Here is a 26,236-nt window from a genome sequence, read left to right on the forward strand (position 1 = left end):
ATATCTGTAGCAAAAGCTTAGAGCTTAGACCTGTATTTATATCTCCCCCCCCCCCTTTTTTACGTAGGCCTATTTGTTTTTTGCTGTGATTGAATGTTGAAATTAACATGAATCAACAATTTTATGTATGACATCTTACTGAATTTTGTAGTTTGTTTTCATGTTAACAACTACATCAATTATAATATAATTGTAGCTCAATTTAGCTGCAGGCACCTGCATTGATTATAGCCCTAGATCACAGGCTTTCTAGGTCTACATTGATTACATCAGTGTAGCCTTCCGGCCATGTTACCCTTCTGCAGCTTTTGGCAAATACAGCCCTATAATAGGCCCTATGGTTTCATTCCATTTAACAGTGCTGTAACTGTACATCGTTATGTGGAGTTTTTTTTTTTTTATAAAAAACGTTTAAAACACAACATGCTTTTTGTGTTGTCAAATGTAAGGTCTGAATGAACAGTGTGATTGGTCGCCTTCCCAGTGTGTGGCAGTAGAGCTAAATAAATCACAGGCATTATGACTTGAGTTGAAAGAGCATCAGCGCGGGGCGGGGCGGGGCTTGGTTGTAGTACGTGTGCTTCTCAGAGGAGTTAGTAGCAGCAGTTAGTTAGCTACAGTGCTAACCACCCAACACTATAAGTGTGCGACTCAATCCCCGTCGGGAACCAACATGGTGCTACTTGAAAACGACTCGGTGAGGTCAAACAAAACCGTCAAACTGTGCTTTTTGTCAGAATGTATGTTTTGTCACATGTCCCTGTCTGTCTTGCTGGGTTTACCACATGTATAATACTATTAGCTTGTTGCTGCTGTGTAACGTTAGCCAATGAAGCTAGCCCTGCATGCTAACATGCTAGCCTACTGTACTGAGACTGTAGATTTATTCGTGGTTTGCTGTCGTTTGTTTTTTTCCCCGAGCTTTCATCGTGGTTCAAACGTTCTCAAACGGCCTTGGCACAAGACAACTCTCACAGACTGTAGTTTAGTTTGTCTACACGAGTTACAAACAATATTACATTCTGACAAAACACCCATATGGCTGAATGTGTTTGTCACTCATGTTTAAATATGTGATGACTGTCTCTAGCACAAGGCTGTATGGTAGTTCTCTCCAGGGAAAGGTGAAATAAAATGCATTGTAGGATAGGATACACGGATACACACACACACACACACACAATTTATTTGTCTTGGTTCTTCAGCGTTGTAGTAACAATGTAATACAGAGGACCGCAATGGAAATCAGCTCTGGACTTGTGTGTGTGTGTGTGTGTGTGTGTGGGGGGGGGTTATCCCTTTAGCATCCTTTTGTATACATCTGTACCACTGTACCTTTTTTATTTTGCAAACTGTCAACAAGTATTCAATCACTCAGTAAAGAACAGGGACTTGTCTGTCTTTGTCCTGATTCTGAATATTTATTCCCCTGGAGACAACTAGCCTTTTGATTGAATCAGATTGATTGGATTTTCCATTGATTGCCTTCTCCACATAATTACCATTATATTACACTTCAAAATGTGGTAAAATTAAAAACTGCATGTGCTCTTGGAGGAGTTGATTGTAGCAAAGACAATAATGTAGTAATTGCATTTGTAAGCCAACAATACACACAATGGTCTATTTGGTTCCCTTTGTACACTAAGAGTCGCAAGGGAAGTGGCTGCATGGAGGGACACGGGTCATTTAACTGTACTGACACTTGTTTTGCTTCTCTTGTAGTTTCTGACTGAACTCACACGGCTGTTCCAGAAATGCAGAAGCGCTGGTAGTGTTGTCATCACATTGAAGAAATGTGAGTGTGTTCTACCTGCTGCTGGGCGCAAAATGGCAATTAATGGCAATCCTCACATAATCTGGAGTTATAAATTAAGGCAATTAATGGCATTGCCTGTTGTCCTTTTAATACTGAGTCAACTTACTGGATTCAAACTTATTTGTTTTGTTTGACCTTCCAGATGACGGTCGAACCAAACCGGTTCCTAGGAAGGGCAACTCGGAGTCCTTTGAACCAGTAGACACCAAATGTCTCATCAGAGCGTCGGACGGCAAGAAACGGATAAGCACAGTGGTGAGTTTTCTATAACGTACATCTCGCAGTCATAGGACGGAGACCTCCGTCTGGGGTCCTTAACCCCACACGGAGGTCTCCGTCCTATGAATTAGTAGATTATTGATATCAAAACCGATCGCATCGCTCCACAGTGCCTGTTGCGCAACATTCTATGTTGCGCAACAGTGGGACGTCATCGAAAATGTTCCTTTCCTGTTTAGCCGACGGGACCGAAAATCTTAAAACGTTAACTCTTGCTCTAAATCATAACGTCTAATTCTAAGCAAAGATTTGGTGTTAGACGCCCCACCGCGGTCCAGTTGCTAGTCGCAGTAGTTTTAATCATACCTCCCGTTGTCGATAGCCTCTAGAGTGTTTTGGCTACATTTAGCTGCTGAAGCCACATCCGGGATAACATCCGGTCCGTCTGTAAAAGTGCTCCGCTGCTATGAATCGCTGGGTGCACTGATTTAATGGATTAAATAACCCCAGGCAATCAAGGTGTTAACTTAACACTTTGACTTTCTATTCACTAGTGACTAGTTGCTCGAGTTAATTAATTTCCCTGCGATTTGTGAGTTTCCCGAGTTATGTTTTCATTGTTTAATCCACATTTTAAGTCATACGGGAAATCGACGGACAGAATGGGATATGAGACGCGTTTTGATGACGTCATCGCAAAAAGGTCCGTTGCTCCGGCGTGCAAAGGGTTATGGGAAATTGAGTCTACATTGTTTACAATGGGAGAGCTGCCTAGCAGCGCGCGGCTGCCTCGTCCGGTCTGTTGTTGTGCTCGGCACTTTGGAATATTTTTCAACACTACAACAAGCGATTACACCGTTATTTTCATGACAAGCAACCCAGCGGTCGGTGCACTGGCTGTTCAAAGGTAACTTTACACATCAGCAGTCTAGCCTGAAAGACGGCCGTAAATTCATATAAATAGCACCACACAAATAGAGAGCTTGCAAATATGCTATTTTCTGCAGATATTTAATGTAGAGCAAAAACATAAAATGCACTAGTATAGAGCTGTGGAACACCTTTAAGTTATAATCCTTTTCTAATAGATAAAGCCTTGGCCTGGAAGACAGGTCAGGTGGTCCCCAACCTTCTTAGTGTTTCTACCCTTAACCACAACACTCTCCAGTTGCCCGGTCAGCAGTGATTGGCCAAATCACTGCCCCTCTCAAGCATATGGGGTTTAATATAGGCTTATGAGCCACATCTGTTAGTGTAACTTAATTTGTTGTTCACGTCGACTTTCTTGCATTTCCAGGTCAGCACCAAAGAAGTAATCAAGTTCCAGATGGTAGGTATCCTGTTTTGGATTAGTAGATTTTAAGTGAACTTTTACTGTGTTTATGAGTTATGTAGTTGTCTGTAACTCTGAGGATTTAAAACTAAAGTGTCAATTGTGATCACAGGGATTACATTTTTTTTGTATCAAACTGGGGGCCCTTGAAAGGGAAAAAAATAATCTCTATTTTAGATGACTATTCTATTTAACAGTCAAAGCAGTATTATGCTACAGTCGATCTTAGTGACCACAGACTTAAAAAGCGACTAAATGTTTCCCATTTGACCCTTCTTATAGGCGTACTCCAATCTCCTCAGAGCGCACATGGACGGACTTAAGAAGAAAGCAAAAAGTAGTAAAAGCAAAAAAACTAAAGCCACCCAATGAGCAACTGACTCTTCCATACTGTTACCATGGAGACGTAGACTACTGGCCTTTTTCTATCTGAAGGAGCAGGGCTTCAACTGGCCTGTAAACAGCAGTCCCCTCCATGTTCACCCCATTCTCCACCACGTGACTGCTTTGATATCATATCGCTGTTTGCGCACAGTAATGTCTTATGTGGATCGGGACGGCAAACCTCAGGATTTCTACTGGAGGAGCATGCAACAAGTGGAGTTTTATCGAAGCAACACGTCCCATCCTAACATCTCTGCATAGGAACCCAGTTATATCAACAACTGTCACCTTTACAGTGGACAAAAGGAGGGAGCCCATTGATAAATTGCCTTTCATTTTTATTTCAGTTGTTTTGTCCCCATTGTATGCCTTTCGGAGCCATCCTGTGATTTTTATTTGCATGATTTGATAGCATCGTCACAGATCTGATTTAATAATTAATTAATTTTTCCATTAGAAAAAAAGAATGTGTCGGTGCACAAAAATGATGAGAAACGCCATATTATTTAAGCATGGAATGTTTTTTATCAACAGTCGACAAGTATTTGGTTTCATATTGGAAGGTATGGTTAATCTCCTGAGTGTTTTCCTTTTTAAATGTTGAACAAAACGGTTCTCACATTTTCATTTGTTTTTTCTTAAAGCTGCAATCCATAACTTTCTTTAGCGAATAAAACCTTTATTTTGAGCAGTCTGTATGGTAGAGTATGTTAACCACTTATGATGTCGTATGATGGTTTCACACAAAAAAACTGGTGGAAAGTTAACCACTTAAAAGAGTAGTTTACTCAAAGAATGACTTTTCTATCAATTTCACACCCCTTATATATATATATACATATATACATATAATATATGGAGATATATTGTCGCATTCCTAAGTCAATAATTTGATGACCGGCAGAGATCCCACAAGTCTATCTGTACTGTCTGTTATTGACTCAGGACTCTGAGTGACCAAAATGAATTCCAAGGCTTCATGGCCTGTGTGATTTGGTAATTACAATTTTTTGCGTGTGAACTACTCCTTTTAATCCTATACTTCGGTGACCTCGGTTCCCCAGGGTCTATGCCTGGTCTGCCCCTTCTCCCCCGACACCAAATCTATGTGCGGAAAATGGCCGGTCTAGCTCACTTGAGCTTGTAGATCTGCTATTTTTGTCAAATATTTCCCCCAGAATAGTGCATCTAGGGTTCATGTGGTTTATACAACACAACTAGAATAAATGCGGTGGTTGTGGTTGGTCTACTTGCTCTTCTATTGACGAATTTTAGCTTCAGCTTATTCTGTAGACACTAGACAGACATATCGACCTACCAATATGTCTACTGACATCTAAATTCAATCTATAGAACTGGGCGGAACCGATTCATAAAGCAACTATCGCTTGGCCAATGCAATGACTTTCAGATTCTTTCGGTTTTTAAATTATTTTCACATAACCCATTCAAACCGGGAATGCATCTGTCATTTTAGATTTCACCTAATTGCAACCTACGTTGTGTTTATTTTCCCTTCAGAAACAATTGAGTTGGAACAGTGCTTCTCAAAAATGGCAGATATACGCTGTGATCCTGTACATCTGCTATTTTTTAAAATCCTTGAAAGTGTGAAATAGGAGGAGTAGATCTCCTACGGGCTCGTCGGGTAGGAAGGTCAGGTATGAAAGTTACAGATTGCAGCTTTAAAAGCCACCTAAAACCTTTGTGAAATTCGCTATTCAGAGTTTAGGATCACTGGTTGTTTCAAATGTAAATAGATTAACAAACTGAGAAGTCTGAATTAAATGGAGAAATTCTAACTAGTAGATTTCCTAAAAGGCATTTGATATAAGCTTATAGAATTTGCTAAATATTGAGATTAAGTATACTATATATTCTGTTTTACATTTTACAAGATGGGTACAACTACAACAGACAGTTCATCCATTTGTTGTGATTCATGTTAACAAAGAGAGGAATACGGCAGATGATAATTTAAGAAATAAAGTGCTTTGTTAGAAATTTACTGCAGTTTTGTTTAAATCTGAGAAACATGCAAAAATGTGGAAACGGGACCAATGTAGAAAACGACAATAAATACACCACAGCAAAAACCTCTGTGTAAAGTAATAGTTACATGAACGCTGAGGAGTTTCCTAATATATATATACTGTATAAACAACTAAGCAGCATGTGCCACATGTCCGTGTTATGCTTGCTCGTAAAAAAGTCTGATGCAGTAAAGCCTATTTTGGACTACGTTGTTCGTCTCGCCATAAAACATATTTTTGGCGAGCAACGCTTTTCCAGGGGTCTCAAAGGGCAGTGTTGTTCTTGTCTGGTCTCTTGTGAAGCAATGCGGAGGCTGTGGTGTGATGGTGGCAGTTCCTCTCCTCCTCCTGGTATCCTTGCGTCATGTGGCTGGTCACATACAGGAACAGAACCTGGAGCAGGAGAAGAACACAGTTTGGTCAAAGTGCACCATGATGTGTGAACCAAGGTTATTTGTAGTTGACAAATAACAGTATTCTGACAACTACAGAGAGAAAAAAAGGTTTTAGTTAACTGAAATAAAAATGAGGCAAGAAAACTAAATTAAACTATTGTTTACAAACACAAATGTCTTAGCTTTAGTTTTTGCCAGCATTCTAAGCGTAGTATATAGGGTGGATTCAATAAAGTTTAGATTTCTTCCGATTTTGGGATATTTTGAATAACTTAAAGCTGAAGTCTAACTCTGACTTCCATGTCCTATGAGTTAGCAGAGATGGCTTGTTCAGAGGATAAAGTGCTCTGCCCTGGGCACTAATGGTCATACTGTCTACACAGTGGTTCTCCCCATGTGGGTCAATTTCCCTGGACAATAGCTGTCCACTCAACTGACCAAATTACTTGATTATACCTGATGATGCTGGTTTTAGCAACACTGATATGAAACAGGCATACATGGCGAGTGGACAAGATAAGCTGGAAGCAGTCAGAAGGTTCCCCGGCCAACATCGTCCCTTTTCAATTTCCTCATCATTTCATATTACCTGGGTTGTAAGGAGCATGTCTATTAAGTTTACCCAGAAAAAGCAGTTTATAATATATAAGTGGTTTTTATAGGTCGACAGGCCTGCTCTCCAACCTCAAAAGCCACAAATGGATTTTAGAGGGCATTTCTTACTCTTTTTGTATTACTTAATATGTATTATGAATATATATATTCATATATACACACACACACAAGCTTACAACGCAACATGCTATTTTTTATGTTTGAGTAATCAGACAATCAGGTCAATTAGTTATCGTGGTGATTCGTTGACATAAACAACCCCCCCCCCCCCCCAAAAAAAAGAAATAAACTAGCTGACGCACCCCAACCCCCCCCCCCCCCCCCCCCCCCCCCCACACACACACACACATGGAGATACATATTTTTTATATATGCAACATACTGTATATGTTTATCATATGTGACATACACTGTGTCACGATATATAGAGAATAGATACTACCGGTTCATACATGAACCTGAATATGGCATATATATATAGCATAGGCTATATTCTGCATACTTGCCATATATTGGCATAATATGTTCATATATTTAAAATAAATCCATAGCACCACCATTAGCCTTTTCATTTCACTCACCCTCTAGAAGGCGCTCGCGCACCAAAAGGGGTGCACGTACCACAGTTTGGGAATCACTGTTCTAATCTAGATTATTCCGTTATAAATTGGTTATTGGTACTACATGCATGGCTGCTACTCTTATGAATCGCTACTCTATTTTTAATCTAATTCAATGTGACAGCTTTATTAAACAATACACTAAAATCAGTAAAATATGCAGCTGAAAATATTTGAGGTCACTTCAAGAAATAAGAATTGATAATAATAACAAACGTACTTCAGACTCTCTCTCTCTGCCTCGAGTGGAGCCTATCGATCCCATAGCATAGGACAATCGGCTGATTTCCGTTCACTCTGTTTCACCAGCAAACTTCAAAACAAAGCTTGCAAAAAAGCCACTGCAGCTGGACTTTAAGTGGTTAATTTGAATCACTTCCTATTTGATTACAATCACCTGTTTGGCTCCGCCGTAAGACTTCTGTGATTGAATTTGGCTTTTCATTCACATATTAGATTCCTACTTTGATTGGTACCGCGTCAACCCATCACAAGAACACTGCAGCTTTTATTGCATTTGATTTAGTTAACGATGCCTGTGTGTGCACCACCCCATGCACATCCAATCTAAGGTGGTTCTCCACATTATTCACTTACGCCCTATATATAATAGCGTAATCTACAAACGTTTTCTGCTTATTTTGCCCGGGGCATCAGCCCTGAGGGAAAGTGTGACAAGATTTTGTTTGCTGGTTAGATATGGTTGTAATGGCCGAGAATATTAGTCAAACTTGTCAGTACAATATTGCTGACAGTCACACCAGGAATGCCAGTTCACATGGAAGCTTAAGTCTGTCGTGTGCCGGAATTTTTTGATAAAACGTTAAATAAATAACTTGATGATTTTGTCAAATACTGCACTTATTTTTAACAGGCAAAACATATTCTCATAGGACTAATTAAATTGTACATTTTTAAACATATAAAAGCAGTTAGCTGTGACCGTGACCTACATACCAGACCATAGTATTAAATACTAGTGTGTTACCAATGGCAATGATACTAATTACAGTAAGTGTTCCGTTCAGGTCAGAGTCAGGGTGCTGTGCCTGTTGGTTCACTCTAAATTGAACAGAGCCTTACTCCACTGACAAATGCCGTCCACAGTTAACAGTTTTGTATTGAGTTGTGCTTGAAATGTACTGTAATTATCCAATCTGTTAATACATTCTTCAATCAATCAATCAATGGTATCATACTATCCTTGGTAACACCACAGTCTGTGAAGGAAAGAAACGCTTTATTTGCAAGCACTGCTGCATAAATAACATTTCAGGAATCCTAGGGTTGTGACATGCCAGAATGTGACATTTCTGCTTCAATGACATGTAAATCCTCACATCTATCAAGGCCATGTGACATGTCTCAGTGTGACACACCGACAAACGAGCAGAACTCTGGCACAGACAATCTCTTGCTGTTGATTACTACTGACATGAGGATTACACTGAGCTTATTTCGCAAGGCAGAGTGGATTCCCGGAAAGAATGTTTATTGATGACAAACAGCTACACATGGGGCCCCAAGGACCTCCAAAAAGCCATATGTTTTGCCCCCACTGTTGCAAAATGGTTTTCTTTTTATTTTTTTTATAGCCAATCTACAAGCTACAACCCACCGTATTTCACAGTGAAATACGGTATACACAGTGAAATACGGTATTATATATATATATATATATATATATATATATATATATATGGTCCACTTTGAAAAGCTGTGAGGCACTTGAACGATGCCGTTTTACCTTCCAGGCCTCCTCCAGCTCTGGAGTCCATCTGTCTTTCAGGATAGGCTGGACTGCACAGATGAATTCTGCACCAACGTACTGAAAAAGAATCAACATACTACATGAGGAATATTGTAATAAGCCCTGATGCCGATTCTAAACATATAATGTAATAATGTTGCAATGCTAGTCTATGTTGGGAAACTTCATGTCCAAAACTGTGACTTTTTACGCTTCAAATTCAGAAAACACAAAAACTAGCAGATCTTCAAGCTCAAATCGTATCGCTTCACGATGCGTTTCAAGCATGTAGATCTGTTACTTTTGATAGATATCTAAAATAACAGGGATGCTTTCCCACATCGAAAGGTGGGAAACATATAGGCTTTCCAGGTCTAAATGATGGGTTAATATGTATAATCTTTTACAGGTAGCAGGACAGCTATCCAATTCATTCAGTTTATTTGTATCTTTGTATCTAGAGTGCTACTGAAATTAGTGAGATGAAAAGTGTCTGGTCCGTTCAGAGCAACTTGTGCTCTACTGTAACCTACCACAAGTTTCCAATATTTGTGGCATTTCATCCAATCAGGAGAGAGATTGGATGATTCATCCAATCTCTGATGTTTGTTTCATCACTTTCAATTTCACTTGTTTATCCTGTATCCTGTATGAGTTCTCTCTCCTAATTGGAGGAAATTGGGAACCCAACCTGAAAATGTATTTTATGTTCACTAAAGAGCTTGAGAGATGCATGTGGCAATAGAGCGTCGCAGTCCCACCCCCTTTCATGACGACGCCAGGCCCAGGAAATGATTCCCAATGCATTTTTCCCATAAAGACGGTTACGCAGCAGACAAAGTCAACTCGAGTCGTGACAACTCATGACAACAAACTCAATATTTTGGACCAAACAAATAATTACAAAGAAAGAAAACTTTCTAATTATTTGTTGGCCCATTGTTGTCATGATTTGTCACGACAAGAGTTGGCTTTGTCTGCGGCGTAAACGTCTTTAAATAAATACTTTTTAAAATGTCTATGATGAAAATGAACGGAGAATCATTTCCTGGGCCCTGGTAGGGGGCGGGACTGCGACGCTCTATACTGCTGTTACTGAACAAACGCCCCATAGCAATGGGAATATGAGCATCTGTTCTTTACAAGAAAGATTTCTCGAAGCTTCAGTGGAATTGGAATCTTCTCCTGAATCCTGATTGGGCCATAACAACATTATCTTTGCTGTAATTTAGTAACCTTGTCACGTAATGTTCGAGTACTTCTTAAACTTCAGAAATTCAACTTTAAATTACACCAAGTAGAATTTCAGTAGTTTAGAAAGTACTCGAACGTTATGTGACGAGGTTACAAAATTACAGCAAAGACTAGGGTGTGTGCAATTTGTTCCTTTCCACCAACGCTAATCACAGTGTAGATGAGCGGCAGTCTTACGTTGTAGTATTTGGGCATGGCGTTGTATTTATAATGGCTCCTCCCCAGGTCCACGGCCAGAACCTCCAGTCGCTCTAGCTGGTCCAGTCTGGCAACACTCTTCTCAATGAAGGACATCACCCTGAAATGAATGAACTATGATTTACCCATTCAGACCTGGAAAGCGTGTCATTTCAGATTTTAACAAATCATTTTATACTTGCTCATGACATAGTGCCGCACTATAAACTTGTAGATCTGCTATTTTAGACAAATCTTGAAAATGTGAATATATATTTTAAGCAAACAAGACAAGATAAACAAGATAAGACAAGACAAGAAACAAGATAGTTGTAGGCTACCTGAGGTAATGCGAGGCCAGCTAGCATTAGCTATTCATTATTGTCCCCTCATCTCCGTTAACTATTATTAATTAATTCCGAGGGTGAGACAGATTACATCCCATTATGTACTTCTGGTGGATTTTGATTGGCTATCAGTGTTTCTATCATTCATGAAATCGCCCTAGTCTTAAAGTGATCCAAACGAATCGTTCACCACTATCGTAGTTGTGCGGACTCTGCCATCCACTTGAGTTAAAACAATGTTTTAAATAGTTATCATCCTTTAGAGACAATATAGCTGTATGATTGCATTGCTTTTATTGCAGAACTCTCGGATAGACAGTAACATTTGGCACAAATGGAATCATAATCACAAAGGATCTTCCTGCATCAAATTGAATTGAACAGCTGAGTCTGACATAAAATGATTATCCAATATTTGAACAACCGTGCCCAGCAGCCGGCGAAGTCTAGAGTTCTCAACAGGCCCGAAAATTAAGGCCAGGCCCTACCTGGGCCCCCATCAAACCCTGTACACTGAAGACACTGCCCCGCTGCCACCCTTAGATCTCCATATATGGAGCTGACCTGTTCTGACATTCCATATGTTGATCTGACCTCATCAATTACTGTACACTGAAGACACTGCACCGCTGCCACCCGTAGATCTCCATATATGGAGCTGACCTGTTCTGACATTCCATACTGTATGTTCATATGACCGACCGACCGTCCGTCCGTCCCCCTCACTCTCTCTCTCTCGTCAACGCAACACATACATACAGTACAACCAAAATGACATGATGTAACAGTTGGATAATGCAATGTTTTTGTCATACATATTGCGGTGTGTGTGTGTGTGTGTGTGTTCACAAACCTTAAAGGACAGACAACTTTAGTTTTTTTCAACCAAGGTTCATGTTGTAGGTTGTTATTAGAGAAAGTAAAAGATGAGTGTTATTTTTTTCCATTTGCTGCTTTCTTTCGTTTTAGGGATTTTAGCTGTTTTGTACAGGGGGGTGGGGGCATTCGAGCATGGTGCTAAATATGTATTTTTTTACAAAATATTATGGAGATAATTTTTTTTATTATTTACTATAGCCCTAATAAACCCCAGGAAATTACATCTGGCCACAAATAAATCACAGGATCTACTGAATGTGAAGGTAGCCTACTGGGGGGAAGCCACACTGTGTGTCATAGGCTCAATGTCAGTTTGACACATTCAGTAGATCTCATGATGTTTTGTGGCCAGATGTAATTTCCAGGGGTTTATTAGGACTATAGTAAATAATTAAAAAATAAATCGCTATAAAATGTTGTAAAAAAATACATATTAAGCCCCATGCTCGAATGCCCCCGCCCCCCTGTCAAAAACAGCTAAAATCCCTAAAACGAAAGAAAGCAGCAAATGAAAAAAAAGAACACTCATCTTTTAGTTTCTCTAATAACAACCTAAAACATGAACCTTGGTTGAAAAAAACTAAAGTTGTCCTTTAAGTAACCCAGTGTTTTTGGTCTGTGTCCTCTAATGTTTGTGTGTGTGCATGCACATGTGAGTGATTGAGTTGAGCATTTTTCTGTCATTGTGTGTGTGTGTGTGTGTGTGTGTGTGTGTGTGTGTGTGTGTGTGTGTGTGTGTGTGTGTGTGTGTGTGTGTGTGTGTGTGTGTGTGTGTGTGTGTGTGTGTGTGTGCGTGCGTGCGTGCGTGCGTGCGTGCGTGCACGTAAGGACACAGAAAACCTTTGTATTGATGTCCCTGAGAGTATTTGAAGGGCAGTTTGACCTTATCAGACATGCATTGGAGGGGAGCTGGAGGCCTAACATACCTTTGTGTTCTCACTTCTCACTGTTCTCAGGCATCATTTGTGTTGAGTGGAACACGGGGTGCTTGTTGAAATGCTGCATCCACGCCAAATTGTCAAACAATAAATCCTGATATAATGTATTGCGACAGAATCACCCGACGTTCACAAACCTTAAGGAACCCGGTGTTTGTGTGTGTGTATACATGCACATGTGAGTGATTGTGTTGAGCATTTTTCTGTCATTTGTGTTTGTGTGTGTGTGTGTGTGTGTGTGTGTGTGTGTGTGTCTGTGCGTGCGTGTGTGCGTGTGCATGCACGCATGTGTAAAAATTTTAAACTTATATCTCTAATGACAATTGTATGTTACCGTATGGTACTTTTGTATGAAAGTCTCAAACCATGTTGAGTTATGAAAATGAAATGGCAGAAACGTATAGATTGGCTATTTTCGGCAAACATGTCTAAACTACTGTCGCCATTCACTTATTATGATTTGACAGAATAAGGGTTGACAGAATAGGGTTCATGTGGTAAAAAAATGTATAGCAATGTTTCTGTGCTAGACCTGATGAAGGTCCAGCACTAAAACTAAATAAATATATCATTGCATGTTTGTCTCTCTCTCTCCCTCTCTTTCTCTCCTTCTCTGGATGTATATGATGTGGTCGAAGGGAGACTGACCGCAGGCCGTGTGCCCTCAGCTCTCGGCTGGTCCTCAAGCGCTCCAGGTCCTCCACGTCTCGGAACAGGAAGAACACGTCTTTGCACTCAGGATGGGTCTCAAACAACCTGTTACCAAGACAACAGTAAGCAGACATCTGTGAGTCACTGGTCATTAACAGTAGCCTAACCAAACGGAAACACGTACAAGCACACGCAGACACACACACACACACACACACACACACACACACACACACACACACACACACACACACACACACACACACACGCACACAACCCGAGGGGACTTTAAAAGCATGTGGTTCTCAAACCTTTTCATTTCAAGGACCCCCGCAACTCTGAAAGTGTATAAATCCCCCTCAAGGAACCATGAAGGCCTATTCATACTCAAGTTTTAGGTGATAAGATGACCACCATTAGTGGTTAGTAAAAACAGGAGAGATGTGTTTGGGTGAGCGCTGAGTGACGTGGCGTGACGTCGTGTTGTAGTTTTCGGTGGTCACCTAATCACCGAAAACTGGAGTATGAATAGGCCTTGAGGGTCCCTGGACCGTGAAGACTGCGTTTTCACACTGCTCCGGGCATCGCACCCCCCGCAGTGTCGCACCTCCGCCTCCCAGTTCTTTTGCCCCTTTACCCATTAGTTTGTCACGTTTTCCTTTTACTTTATACCTGATAAAGTAAGTTTTGATACGTTTTATCCTCGTAGCAGTTTTTGTATTGACCCATTTACAAATGTCAATCAAGCTTGTTTGTTAAATGTAGGCTAATTGTACATATGAGGTAGACTATATTAATGTCTGTAGTGCCTGTAGTTATATGTACATAGCCTACTTTATCTGCGGGATTCAGTGTTTTAGCCAAAGCGATAATTTAAGCATAATAACAACAATAGAATTTGAAAATGTATAGATGTCTCTGCGTGTGTTGACACTATACACACACTCAGAAGCACTGGGAGGCAGAGCCGCGGGGGGTGCGCTGCCCGGAGCAGTGTGTTAACCAGGTCTTCGCCCCTGGACCACCACTCTGAGAACCCTGTACCAGAGGTCTGAGTCAGATATGTTTAGTCCACTGACTATGACTCACAGTATACTTGTATTACTTTGAAAAGGATTATTTGGATTGTTTGATCTTTGAGGAAGCCACAGGATCCTATTAATTCCAATATGGTATGGAATTTAATTTCTTACGCTAATAATTGTCCAGTCAGGTGTGACTCTGCATGTCATCTATGAGTCTGTCTGTCTGTGTATCCAGAGCTAATCTCCTGAAAAGATTGATCATCTTCAATGCCAAATCTTGCGTGCATGCCACCCGTAGGCCACAAAAGTAGCTCCACAACTTTGTGTTCACATTTATATATTGTTTAATTTCATAATCGAGTCGATGGGGCTCTGATCAGACAATCATCAGCTTTCATATGCTAGGGTTTCACAAGCAGATTGATTTCAAAAGTCCAGATAAAAACAGTTGGCAGAATATTATGGCATCAGCGGGAGCTTGGATTTCAGATGTATAATGTACTGTGAGCTTTCATGGTTGATCGGATAAAGATGTGTCATGATACTTGAATTAATTTTAACTGGACACATATCCTGTATCCGTTGTGGATGCACTGACTGCTTGTCATTTTCTACATTTTTGTCAATGAAGAGGAAGGCAAATTCATTGCCGGCTCTAGTGGCTCTACGCTGCTAACACTTTGTTTGTTTGTTAGCCTGTCGACCGTAGCAAACAAGGCACGTCATTATTGTTTTTGGCAATCAAATGATAAATGTGAGGTCTTTCATTATAGATGTCATCATAATGAACATAGAAATTTGCTTTTCTTTGCCTGTGTTCAGCTTTCAACTAATTTTTTTTACTTAACATTTAATAACTTTGGACAAAGTGTAAACGAATGTGCTATCTAAAAACAAAGCCCATAATGCGAAAATGTCTATCTATGACATTGTGCAGCAACAATGTACAACATTGTCAAAGCTGTGACAACGGCATGTATTGACAGGGGTATGATCCTTTTTAATTTGATTTAATAACGGAAGAGTAACAACGAGCACACGTGTCAACATGATAATTAGCTGTTCGTATCTCATCCAGAAGACATCCTCCCCACTGCTAATACTCTGAATAGAGATCTGATTGTGCCCTTTTTACGACACGCACCGTCTCCATCAAATCCTGCTTCTGCTCCTCATTATCGCCCTCCCCACTGTTTTATGCTACCAGCTGCAATCAGCGTCAGGACTCGGAGTCAGACACAATCAGGGAGCCTTCTCTGTGTGCAACCCATAATCATACTCCCATTTCCACTGAGGTTTAATAACCTGTCCTATCTCCTAGGGCTGTGGTTCTCAACAAGGGGGGGTCCCACCGCAGTGAAGTGACAATTTAAGGACCTTTTTTAATAACTCAAAAATACCTCATGCCAGCCTGACGGCGTGTCGCGTGTTCCTTTGCTGCGTGTCATTCCCCATCTCTCTCCATGAATGGATTATGCACATATAATTGTGATTATCTCAAATTATTGCAATCAAGCGATTATGTACCGTAAACGGAGCCCCAGCTGTTACGAACAGGAGCCCTGCTCTTTAACTCCAATCAGCCACGTAACTACAGAGTTAACCACAGGCGGATAGATAGATAGATAGATAGATAGATAGATAGATAGATAGATAGATAGATAGATAGATAGATAGATAGATAGATAGATAGATAGATAGATAGATAGATAGATAGATAGATAGATAGATAGGCTTGTTGATGAAGTTCTACAGTTTTTGAGTCTAATCTAAAATCAGCAAGTGTAGCAGAGAGTGGCTCAGAGACTTTGCCTGAAAACTCCCTACATAGCTTCTCCAAAATGTAGATGGCAATCGAAGACCTACAGTAGCAATCAAGTCTCACACTTCATTTGTTTCGGTTTCATTGTTTCGTTGGATAAATCCTCAAAACTTGGGTCATGGTGTGCTTCTTCTTGTGAAGTGGATGTTTGATGATGTATTGTACTTCAATCAGATTCAATCAGGAAGGGATTATATGGAAGTTTGTTTTAAACTACTTTTCTTAGAGAAGTCTTTCTTGTAAAGAACAAATCACGTTGCAGAGCATCATCAACTAAGAGTATAATGGTTGGTAGGATGCTTTCATATTTAAATAATTGTGTAAAAAGTAACTACTGAAAGAGCCAGATAGATAATTGTATTAATCCTGTGGGGGGAAATCAGTCGCCCAAAGGCAGCACAGCAGTTAAGAGTTACAGGTACATGTAAAGAGTAAGGAAAGAAAGTACTTTTGTATACAGCAATACAGGCAAGAAAAGGAAAACAAGAAGTGCAGTATAGTATATAGGCTACCTATACAACTGTCAGAGCCTGTAATAACTGTGGTTCAGGTGGTAGAGTGGCCATTTTAATTAAACCGTTATCCTGGTTTGATCCACAGCGCCTTTTGGATTTGTGTTGAAGTGTTCAACTCCTTGAGACACTGAATTGCCCCGGTGAGCAGAAGCAACAAACAAGGTTACAGAGTCTCTGCGTATACCGTATACCGATATGTTTGTTATTAGTTGTCATTAGTTATGCTGTCATTGTAAACACTAAACAGATTTACTCTTGTAAAAAGAGTAAATGCTTTCATACATTTGTGTTGTACTCAAGATAAGAAGGTTGATGGTGATTCTGTTTCACTAAACAACATGTGCTGGAGGGAAACAAAACAAGAGGAGATGATATTGTCAACAGAGAGAGAACATTGTTACTGAAATGGGAACCTTACGGTTTGAGGTAGATGGCTGGTTATCAGTAACCCATCAACGATTATATATTATGTTAAATGCTTCACAATTTGCATTACAATATCACACACCAACACCATCTTGATCACCGGAGCAATTCAGTGTCTAACCCTTCAACCCAAATCCGAGCTGGGGATCAAACCAGGATCCTTCCTTAATGGACTCGTTAAAACGACCACTCTACCACCTGAATCACAACCGGCCACAGCTATTACACTATATACTGTGTATAAATCACTATATATTTTTATATATAAACACTACATATTCTTTTAATGACCAAAATATGGGACACCAGCAGGTTGGGAAAAAAATGAAAATTAAAAAGCATCTGTATGGCCCGAACAACAAATGTGTCAAACCTTTTTATATTACTTATTGAAACCCAAATGTATAAAATAAATAAATAAAACTTTGCAACACGACACGTTAGATCTGCTATGTTTTGGCATTGGTTCCCTCAGGATAGGGATGCTGGGTTAGTGGGTTTAGATCTGCTATGTTTTGGCATTGGTTCCCTCAGGATAGGGATGCTGGGTTAGTGGGTTTAGATCTGCTATGTTTTGGCATTGGTTCCCTCAGGATAGGGATGCTGGGTTAGTGGGTTTAGATCTGCTATGTTTTGGCATTGGTTCCCTCAGGATAGGGATGCTGGGTTTGTGGGTTTCAAGTGTTAAATGAGTCCCCGGAATCCTCCTGAATGTGTAATGTTACACTGTAAGGTTCTGAATGTTAATTTAACTCTTGCAGAATTACAAATGGATACATTTACACTGAGGATTGTGCACTGTGTGCAATTTACACGTGTTGTGGGTTTTTGGATGGATGGAGCTTGTTAGTGGAAACTGGAAAAGTCATTACAGAATTCCTCTTGGAATTAATTTAATGTACAATATATGCTTTCTGAATATTCAGATCCAACTCATCCCTCCATCATCTCTGGTTGGCTCCTCTGAGTGCCTGTACATGGCCTGGGATGAATGGAGCTTGTTAGTGGAAAAGCCATTTCAGAATTCCTCTTGGAATGAATTTGATGTGAAATATGCTTTCTGAATATTCTGATCCAACTCCTCCCTCCCCCATCTCATAGAAAGAGTGTAAATCGAAATGGCACTTGTATGTCTCCAAAGTCCTCACATCCAACGTAAACACGCACACACATAATAGCGCAAGTGGAATTTTAATTGGAGCCAATAATTGGCTTTTCTCAGATGGCACCCATGAAATGACCATAGTAGGAAAAGTACACCATGAGTTTTGAAAGAGAATTCAACCAAATTCTTTTTGGTTATTCTACCAGCATTAAGATTCCAGAATGCTTGTTGTATGCCAGCTATCTGGCAGGTGAGACAGTAGGGTACAATAATAACAGTGCCATCACAAACATGTGTCGGGAGGGTGAATTAAGCATCCTATAATAAAATGGACTAATGGGAGTTTGGGCTGGTGGACCAGGGCCACGTGACATCACTTTGACATAACCATATAGACCCAGTGAAACAAGGCTGTATAAAAGTTATAGTTATATACGGTATAATGATGAATAGATTTGATTATATATATTTTTTTTTGCTGCTTTCACCTTTATTTTATAATTTTTTTATAGAGGGACAGACAGTAAGTAGGCTGACAGGAAGAGGGGAGAGACATGCAGTGAAGGCCATCGGGATCGGGAGTCGAGCCCGCGGCACACTGCCAGACTCGGGCTACCGGCCTGGACCGCTGAGCCACGGCCCAGGCCTAGATTAAAGTAGATTTGATTAATTTTGACAGATTAACCAGTTCAAAAGCGCAACAGAACCTAGCAAGTTCACACTTTTAGGTGTGGTGTGCAGGATAGATATACTAGGTAGATCAGAAAAGGGAAAACATAGCACCCACTAATAAAACAACATAACATGTTGGGTAGATTATAACCTGTATAATCTACATTTTGTATTAAATGTGAGCAGTGCAGAGAGCAACTGTGGCTCTCCCATACAGCATGCAAGAAAGAAAGAACCGAGATAAATTATGTAGGCATAAAAAGGGCACTTTCTCCTATGACAGGTGGGGGCCCGGGCACTAGTTGGCTCCTCTGCGTGCACATGCCTGCCTGAGGAGGCCCTTCAGGAGGGCCCTATAGTTCAGGGCTAACATGTTAAGGTCAATCTCCTTAACTGTCTCGGATTAACCCCAAGGGACGAGGCCCCCGAACGGCATCTGAGCTGTCCACTGTGTGCCTGGGAGTCACTCTCGAGTCTCTCTTGGATCCACCAGCAGCAGCATAACATCTGTCTGTCCTCATTAACAACAAACACCACAGCAGTGCTACATTATTCTTAGTATTCCCATATTTCCAGGCTGAAGACGATCAATGTCATTGTTTAATACGTGTTTACTCTTCGTTGATCTCCATGCTGAATGAGACCTTAAGGTGTGTATTATTATGTAATATTGTTAAGATATTGTTAATATCATGTGATGTGTACAGTGATGTGCGAGAGAGATATACAGAGACAGAGAGTGTGAGATAGAGAGGGGGAGAAAGAGAAGTGGAGAGTGATCCCTAGCAAGCTTTTCATAACTGTGGACTGGTTCTTTATCCACCATACAATATAATGTATACATTTTATTTTGTATGTAATGTACAGCTCACTTTTTTAGGTTTGGGTTTGGTTACGTGTTACGTCTGACCTGGAGCTAAAGAGTGACGACTGTAGTGATGATATCATTTATAAATTGACGTAAATCCTGGAGCTGCCCCATGAATAATGGACAACCTTCAGGGATACTTATATGACAGAACCAACCCATGATGGTTTTACTGGGACTTGACAACAGAACCCATGGTGAACCAGAACCCATGGTGAACCTGTATGTGCCCGTCGGCCACCGGCCTACTTGAGATCAATGCACTTTGGGAACCTGAACGTTGTCAACGTTTTAACTATGTGTCTGTGTCCCTTTTGTGCACATACTGTATGTATGCAGATCTCTCTATCTGTCTGTCTGCCTGTGCCTGAAGAGAGTGCAAACTGTGAAAAGTGGACTGGTTAAGTAATCAATTGGCAGGTGTAGAGTTGTCATGGCAATCAATTGGCAGAGGCTGGAAATTGCACAGGTGACGACTGACGGGACTTGGGCTCATTAGGTCCACTGGCAGAGCCTCAACCTGACCAAAGCCTTTTGTGGTATTTCTGAACAATGGTGCATGCCACTGACTCAAGGCAGGACACTGCACTCCCTGTGGTGGTGTGGAACGCGTGTGTCAAATTTGAAATCGGTGGGGCGAACGGGTGCAACCGCACACACGCACGCACACACACACACACACAGACGTGGCACATTTATAGTTTGATGACAGAACGCATTTGAATGTAAGTATGATACAATTGAAAATCTATGATCCCACAAATAATCAGTCTCTTCAGACCAACTCCAAAACATCACATTAGGCTGATGATGACGCTACATCATTATGTTCATGGTGCTTTCACAGCTTCACAGTGACCGTTATCTTCGTTTATAGACAGGCTGAAATAGACATGGTAAAAACCATTGATTTGAATAGTGCAATGTAGATTCCGTTTTATGGAAAATATTCCCTTTAAGGAATATGCAGTTCATTGCTTAGCAGTATGTTGCTATAATCACATTCAACCAAAGACAAACCTATATGCTTTAGGGCTTGAAGTGGCAGCAGGTCACTGCATAGCATTATAACACACAGCTGAAACATAGTCTCTATCTCCCCATGCCTCCAGCATGGTGCATGGAGACAATGGTTTTAGTTTTTTTAGTGTCTTCTTAGAATCTAGATAAATGCAATGCTGTCAAGTGTAGGGTATTTAATCTATTCTCTAGCTTCCATTTTCAATAATTTAGTTTGATCTTAAAACTATAACATGATAATTTAGACTAACAATACGTGGTTAATCAATGATCATATAAGCTTTATGTTGTTTTACCTGAAAGTGGATCCTTTCTCATGCAGATACTGAAACTTTCCTGTGCCTTATTTCATCTCACCTGACGAACATGATAATTCCAACTTTGGCAATGTCGTCCTGAATAACTTTCCACGACTCTTTGATCATCTGGATCTGGTCCTCGCTGAGACGTGCGGAGGCAGAATCAGCAGCAGCATCCTCTGTGTTCCGCGCTACACCACCTGGTTTTACTAGACCTGATATTGCGCAGCCCATTTTCGGCAGGATCTTCCCTTCTCCGCGACAGGTTAGCTACCCTGAATGAACCGTTGTTTGTGTCAGATATAGATCCTGCTGTTCCTGGCTGCATCTGGGTTCAGCAATGTGGCGCGGCGTCTCTCAGCTCGTTTCCAGGCAGCTGTAGCGCGCAAAGGCAACAACTATAGTAGTGAGCTGGTCGTGTATCTGTGTAATGACCACTGTAACCTGTACCAGTGTCAAGGGGCGGGGCTGAAAAGTCATATGGCAAAAATAATTCAGCTGTTCCAGATTAATTCTACATAGCTCAATGATAAAAATCCTGAATTAAATGTGATGTGTGCTCAAACTCAAAGTTGCAATAAACAAGGTTCATTCAGTGCTTGACATTAATTAAGTGAGTTGTTTTGTAAATAAATATACCAGTTTGGAATATAATAATTACTTAGGCTTAAATTAAATTACTTGATAAACCATATGCTGCCTCCTGCTGCATTGTGTGCTGGTGGTAGGCAGCTATAGGGAGCTTTGAGTGATTTCCAACAAGCGCTTCCAAACTCCAACAGACACTTTAATAAAAACAATGACCTGCACAGAATTTTTTGACAGAGACTTGAAAGTAGCTCATAAAATGTCCATGGTGGATTTTTATGAAACAAAAACTTTGCAAATAGCTAGAGTTCCATACAGCTGCAATGTTGGTTGAGTTTAACTCATAAATAGGCCTACAATTAGATAGCAAATCAGATTTGGATGTATGAGCTGTCAAGGGTTGGGTTTTGCAATTTGCAACTCTAGATTCCAGATATTATAAATACGATCTTTGGGGCTTTGGTTTATTTATTTATTTATTTATTTTCAGCACTACTACATTCTACATACAAAAAGGCCTAAATGACAGTTATTGCAAGTTTGGCGATACTTTACTCCTAGTTTATTTTGTCTTGTTGAGTTATCAGTTTGGATGAGTGCTGGAGTTTGTGGCTGCAGGCTGGCCTAAAAAAGGACTAGCTGCTTAAGATTTACTTATAAGAAGCTGATGGGTAATTGGACTAGCATGGTTAACCACTCCCCCATTGAAATCATATTTCAGAAATGGAATGTGATTTCAAGGGGGAGTGGTTAACCAGGCTGGGTTTATGGGTTTGAATTTATTATTAGGATTTTTAAGAAATTCTTTCACCTGCACAGAATTTCTTGAAAGAAAGTAGCTAATTTATGTCTACGGTGGATTTTTATGAAGCTTGGACTACAGCTGTAATGTTGGTGAGTTTAACGTCGTTTAAGACAAGCAGATCGCAAACCAAATTGGATGAGTGGAGTCAATGGAGGGTATTGCATTTAGGCCTATATTGTTATACAATGCCATAAATACTTTGTTCTTGTTAGCCCAAATTGTTCACAGCACAGCTATTTGTGTTGTTTTTCATTCTTGATTGGTATTTGTTGCAATAAATACATGAAGTGGAATCCAATGTTTTGGATTCCATTTAAATCATGTATCCTTGAGTCACTAGTATACTACAATAGCTCAAAACAGAATGCCTTTCACAAGTGTTGAGAGGTATTTTCTCAAATGTATAATATAATCTAAGATGAGCTGTGGTCATAATGCAGCACTGTTTGAGATACTACATGAAAACTTGAAGCCATATTTTATTGTGTAACAGTCAAAAGTGAGAACAGCAAATGTACTTAAAAATACATAGAATTTACAAATGTTTATCTGTTTTCCACCTTGAAAATATAAAATGCACTACAGCTTGTGTAAAAATGATGACAAAGTGTACATAAGCTTGAACTGGTGAGGCTGGCAGAGGATGAGAACGTGCCAAGACAAACCTGCAGGCAGAGCACACGCCTTTAAGCTGCAGTTTTGAGTTTACTGGTTGAGAAGGTCACTCAAAATACAGGAGCTCATAATTATTCACGGTTACAAAGTGGCATGCAACATTGTCTTAATATTATGTACAGTGGTTCAGGGGACCCCCAAATAGCTATAAGTAAAATGTGAAAATAGCTGATCGACAAGCTCACATGTCAAGACCTATTGATCTTATGGGGATGAGGGTTTGGTGTCAGTAAGTACATCTTTTTGATAAACACCACAGTAAATATTTGCCATAATTTAATTGTATTTCTGCTGCAAATGGGACTTGGAGGCTACTCACACCGGTGCAGGTTGTCCACACCCTAATTTCTCAGTCACTGATTAGCCCCTCCCTTATTAGCACCTTTTGTTTTGTTATTTGACATGTTTAGTTTGATTTGTTGTTTCAGTTTTTATATTGACTCATTTTTGAACCTATGACGTTTGGTTTATAAATCCTTGTCTTTATGTTTATGCCACAAAGGCATGTGAGATGCATGGTGCAGAGTTCTGTCTCCATGCCCCCAATTACCCAGGTGTAAGTAGTCACTGATTAGCCCCTCCCCTATAAAGCCTGGTGCCCATGTCAGCTTTCCTGTTTGGTCTGTCTTTGTTTGCACTGACTGAGCAAAGTAGGAAGCTGCTTGTATTTGCTTTAGCACATTTTGAGTTTAGGCCATTGATTTTTTTTGTTTTACTTGGTGGTCCTAATGTATGTTTCTCAGGTGTCCCCTCTCTATGCATCAGTGTTGATGACCAATGTGCAGAAATGTTGCGTTTGTGATCTGTACCTTCATATTGTGGTTCTTCTAGCATAGTTCTGCTTATAGGCTTGTCTATTGCATAAGCAGTGTGGGTTACCTTAGCACTTAATGGATTCCCAAGATGGCATAACATCAAGTTGAATTTAGTCAATTTACTGAGCTGTTCTTACTCTGCCATGGTCACATATACAATTTCCATAGTCCTGTTCTTACCCCAAATTGTTGTTTGTTTTTGTATTTAATTGTTTGGTGTTTGTTGCAATAAATACATTAAATGGAATTTGTTGGATTCAATTTAAAAAAGGTATCCTTGAGTCACTAGCTCAAAACAGAATGCAGTTCACAAGTATGGAGCTCAGCCTATAATTGATTTGATTGACATGCTGCATGCCATGAGTGTATAAAGTGGTATTTCTTTTTAAATTAAATAAGCTATTCTAAGATGAGCTGTGGTCATAACAGCACTGTTTGAGTTGAAAACTTTAAAGACGTTTAACAGTCTAAAGTGAGAACAGCAAATGTTCTTTAACAAAAATGTGTAAGTGTAAAAAAAATATATACTAATCACAAACACTTTAGGTTTTGATAAACAGGCTATAGTGCATTTGTTCTCACTTTAAAGTAGTTTATTTTTTATTTTTTATTCAGCTTATCAAAGAAGTGCTGTGGTCACAGCACTGTTTGAGAAACTAGTTGAAAACTTTATATCCAACTTAATTGTTTAAATAAAGTCTGGAGTGAGAACAGCAAAAGTAATGTATTAAACAAAACAATTATATTTCTGGTTGATTAAAAGTGCAAAAGTTTTGGTCATCTAAAACTAAGACTAAGAGATGACAATAACTGGTATGCAATGTAATTACATTATGGCAAACTAAACATCTTGTTTGCTCAATAAAAGAGTAAATGTGGGAAACAGAGTAAAAATGTTCCCACAGATGGGTTTTAAACAATAACCTAAATCTCAGTTGAGTCGTCATGAACCCTGATCATCACCTTTAGATTAAATCATTCTGGCAAGGGGTAGAGGTGTCTGAAAAGGATTTTCATCCCTTGACCTGTCACCTCTGCCTTCAACCTTAAATACAACCTCCAAATTCTTATTAGTGTGAAATGCCTAGTGGCGCAAGAGGAAAGCATAGGTCTCCCAAGCTGAAGGTGGTGGGTTTGAATCTTGCTCAGAGCAAACCTTCATTTTCTGGCTTTTTAAGGCCAAAGTGCCGAGGCAGGCCGCCTCCCTCCTCACGCCCTCTTTTGGCTCCGGTGGGAGGGGGAGGATCTTTTTTGGGAACCCGCCTCTGGGGCGGGATTTTCTTTATGAGCCTGCCTCCTGGGGGCGGAGCTTAAGAAATGTACATATTAAGCAAAGTGATTTTTGTACTTTTCACATTAATTTGATTGAACCAGTTTATTTTTAGTTTTTATTGAGATATTTGAGTTTTTTTATGACACTTTATTTCAGCTGTTTTGTTTGATTTTTTTTTTCTTTTGGTTTTTGTTTTTGTTTGACCTTTTGGTTGAGTATTGGTTTTCTTTGAGGTTTGAACCTATGACGTTTGGTTTATGAAGCCTAGTTTTTATCTATTGAGCCACACTGGCATGTAAGGTATAATCGGGAACTTATATTTAACCAGCCTTTTAGAATTTAGATGGACAGTGAAAATGTTCTTCAGGGGATTTGAACCCAGAATGTTCTGTTTATAAACCCCAGGCTTATCACCTGCGCCACATTGGCATGTAAGGTACAATCGGGAACTTATATTTAACCAGCCTGTCAGAATAAAGAATGGACTGAAAATGTCCTGTGGCAGGTTCGAACTCGCAACCTTTGGTGTACAAACACTGGATTTTACTCATGAGCCACACAGGCATAAGTGATGCAGTTGAGAATGTCTGACTTAACCCACCTTTCAGAATATAGAGGTTCTTTAGGAGTTCCATTAGGAGGTTAAAAAACAATGCACACTTTAGGAGGTTCAAACACTGCACCTTTCAGAAGGACAGTGAAAATGTTATTCAAGAGGCTTGAACCTCTAATTGTTTGATTTGTTGTTTCAGTTTTTATATTGAATATTTTTTGAGTTTTTTGTTGATTGTTAGTTTTGTTTGAGTTTCTTTTAGTTTTGTTTGAGTATTAGTTTTGATTGAGTTTCTTTTAGTTTTGTTTGAGTTTTTTGTTGATTATTAGTTTTGTTTGAGTTTCTTTTTGTTTTGTTTGAG

General features: G+C 39.9%; 3 protein-coding genes across 3 annotated transcripts in view; 2 read left to right on the top strand and 1 right to left on the bottom strand.

Annotated features, from left to right (window-relative positions):
* The window catches only part of cep170ba (centrosomal protein 170Ba), a 66,503-nt gene extending 54,494 nt beyond the window's left edge, over nucleotides 1-12,009 (top strand). Inside the window, exon 19 of the transcript XR_014570837.1 lies at nucleotides 11,998-12,009. The gene's annotated coding sequence lies outside the window, so the exon portion shown is untranslated. The remainder of the gene's footprint in view (nucleotides 1-11,997) is intronic.
* srp14 (signal recognition particle 14) lies at nucleotides 570-4,443 on the top strand. Its single transcript, XM_083791837.1, has 5 exons — nucleotides 570-697; nucleotides 1,726-1,798; nucleotides 1,962-2,074; nucleotides 3,336-3,368; nucleotides 3,654-4,443. Exons 1-5 carry the CDS (start codon nucleotides 674-676, stop codon nucleotides 3,741-3,743), a joined length of 333 nt encoding a protein of 110 aa, XP_083647963.1. The 5' UTR covers nucleotides 570-673; the 3' UTR covers nucleotides 3,744-4,443.
* On the bottom strand, nucleotides 5,892-21,400 carry xgb (x globin; the record flags this gene model as incomplete). The annotated part of the gene is made up of 5 exons (XM_083791836.1): nucleotides 5,892-6,181; nucleotides 9,166-9,246; nucleotides 10,600-10,720; nucleotides 13,412-13,519; nucleotides 21,225-21,400. The coding sequence occupies 5 exons, from the start codon at nucleotides 21,398-21,400 to the stop codon at nucleotides 6,053-6,055; spliced, it is 615 nt and encodes a 204-aa protein (XP_083647962.1). The 3' UTR covers nucleotides 5,892-6,052.
* Nucleotides 21,401-26,236: the final 4,836 nt, after the last annotated feature.

This window comes from Protomyctophum parallelum (assembly GCF_964188405.1).
Source record: "Protomyctophum parallelum genome assembly, chromosome: 20".
NCBI classification, from domain to species: domain Eukaryota; kingdom Metazoa; phylum Chordata; class Actinopteri; order Myctophiformes; family Myctophidae; genus Protomyctophum; species Protomyctophum parallelum.

Coding starts and splice junctions, on each gene's coding strand:
- srp14 (XM_083791837.1), top strand. CDS start 674: ATGGTGCTACTTGAAAACGACTCG. Junction 2,075..3,335: donor AGAAACGGATAAGCACAGTG/GTGAGTTTTCTA, acceptor TTGCATTTCCAG/GTCAGCACCAAAGAAGTAAT. Junction 3,369..3,653: donor AAGTAATCAAGTTCCAGATG/GTAGGTATCCTG, acceptor CCCTTCTTATAG/GCGTACTCCAATCTCCTCAG.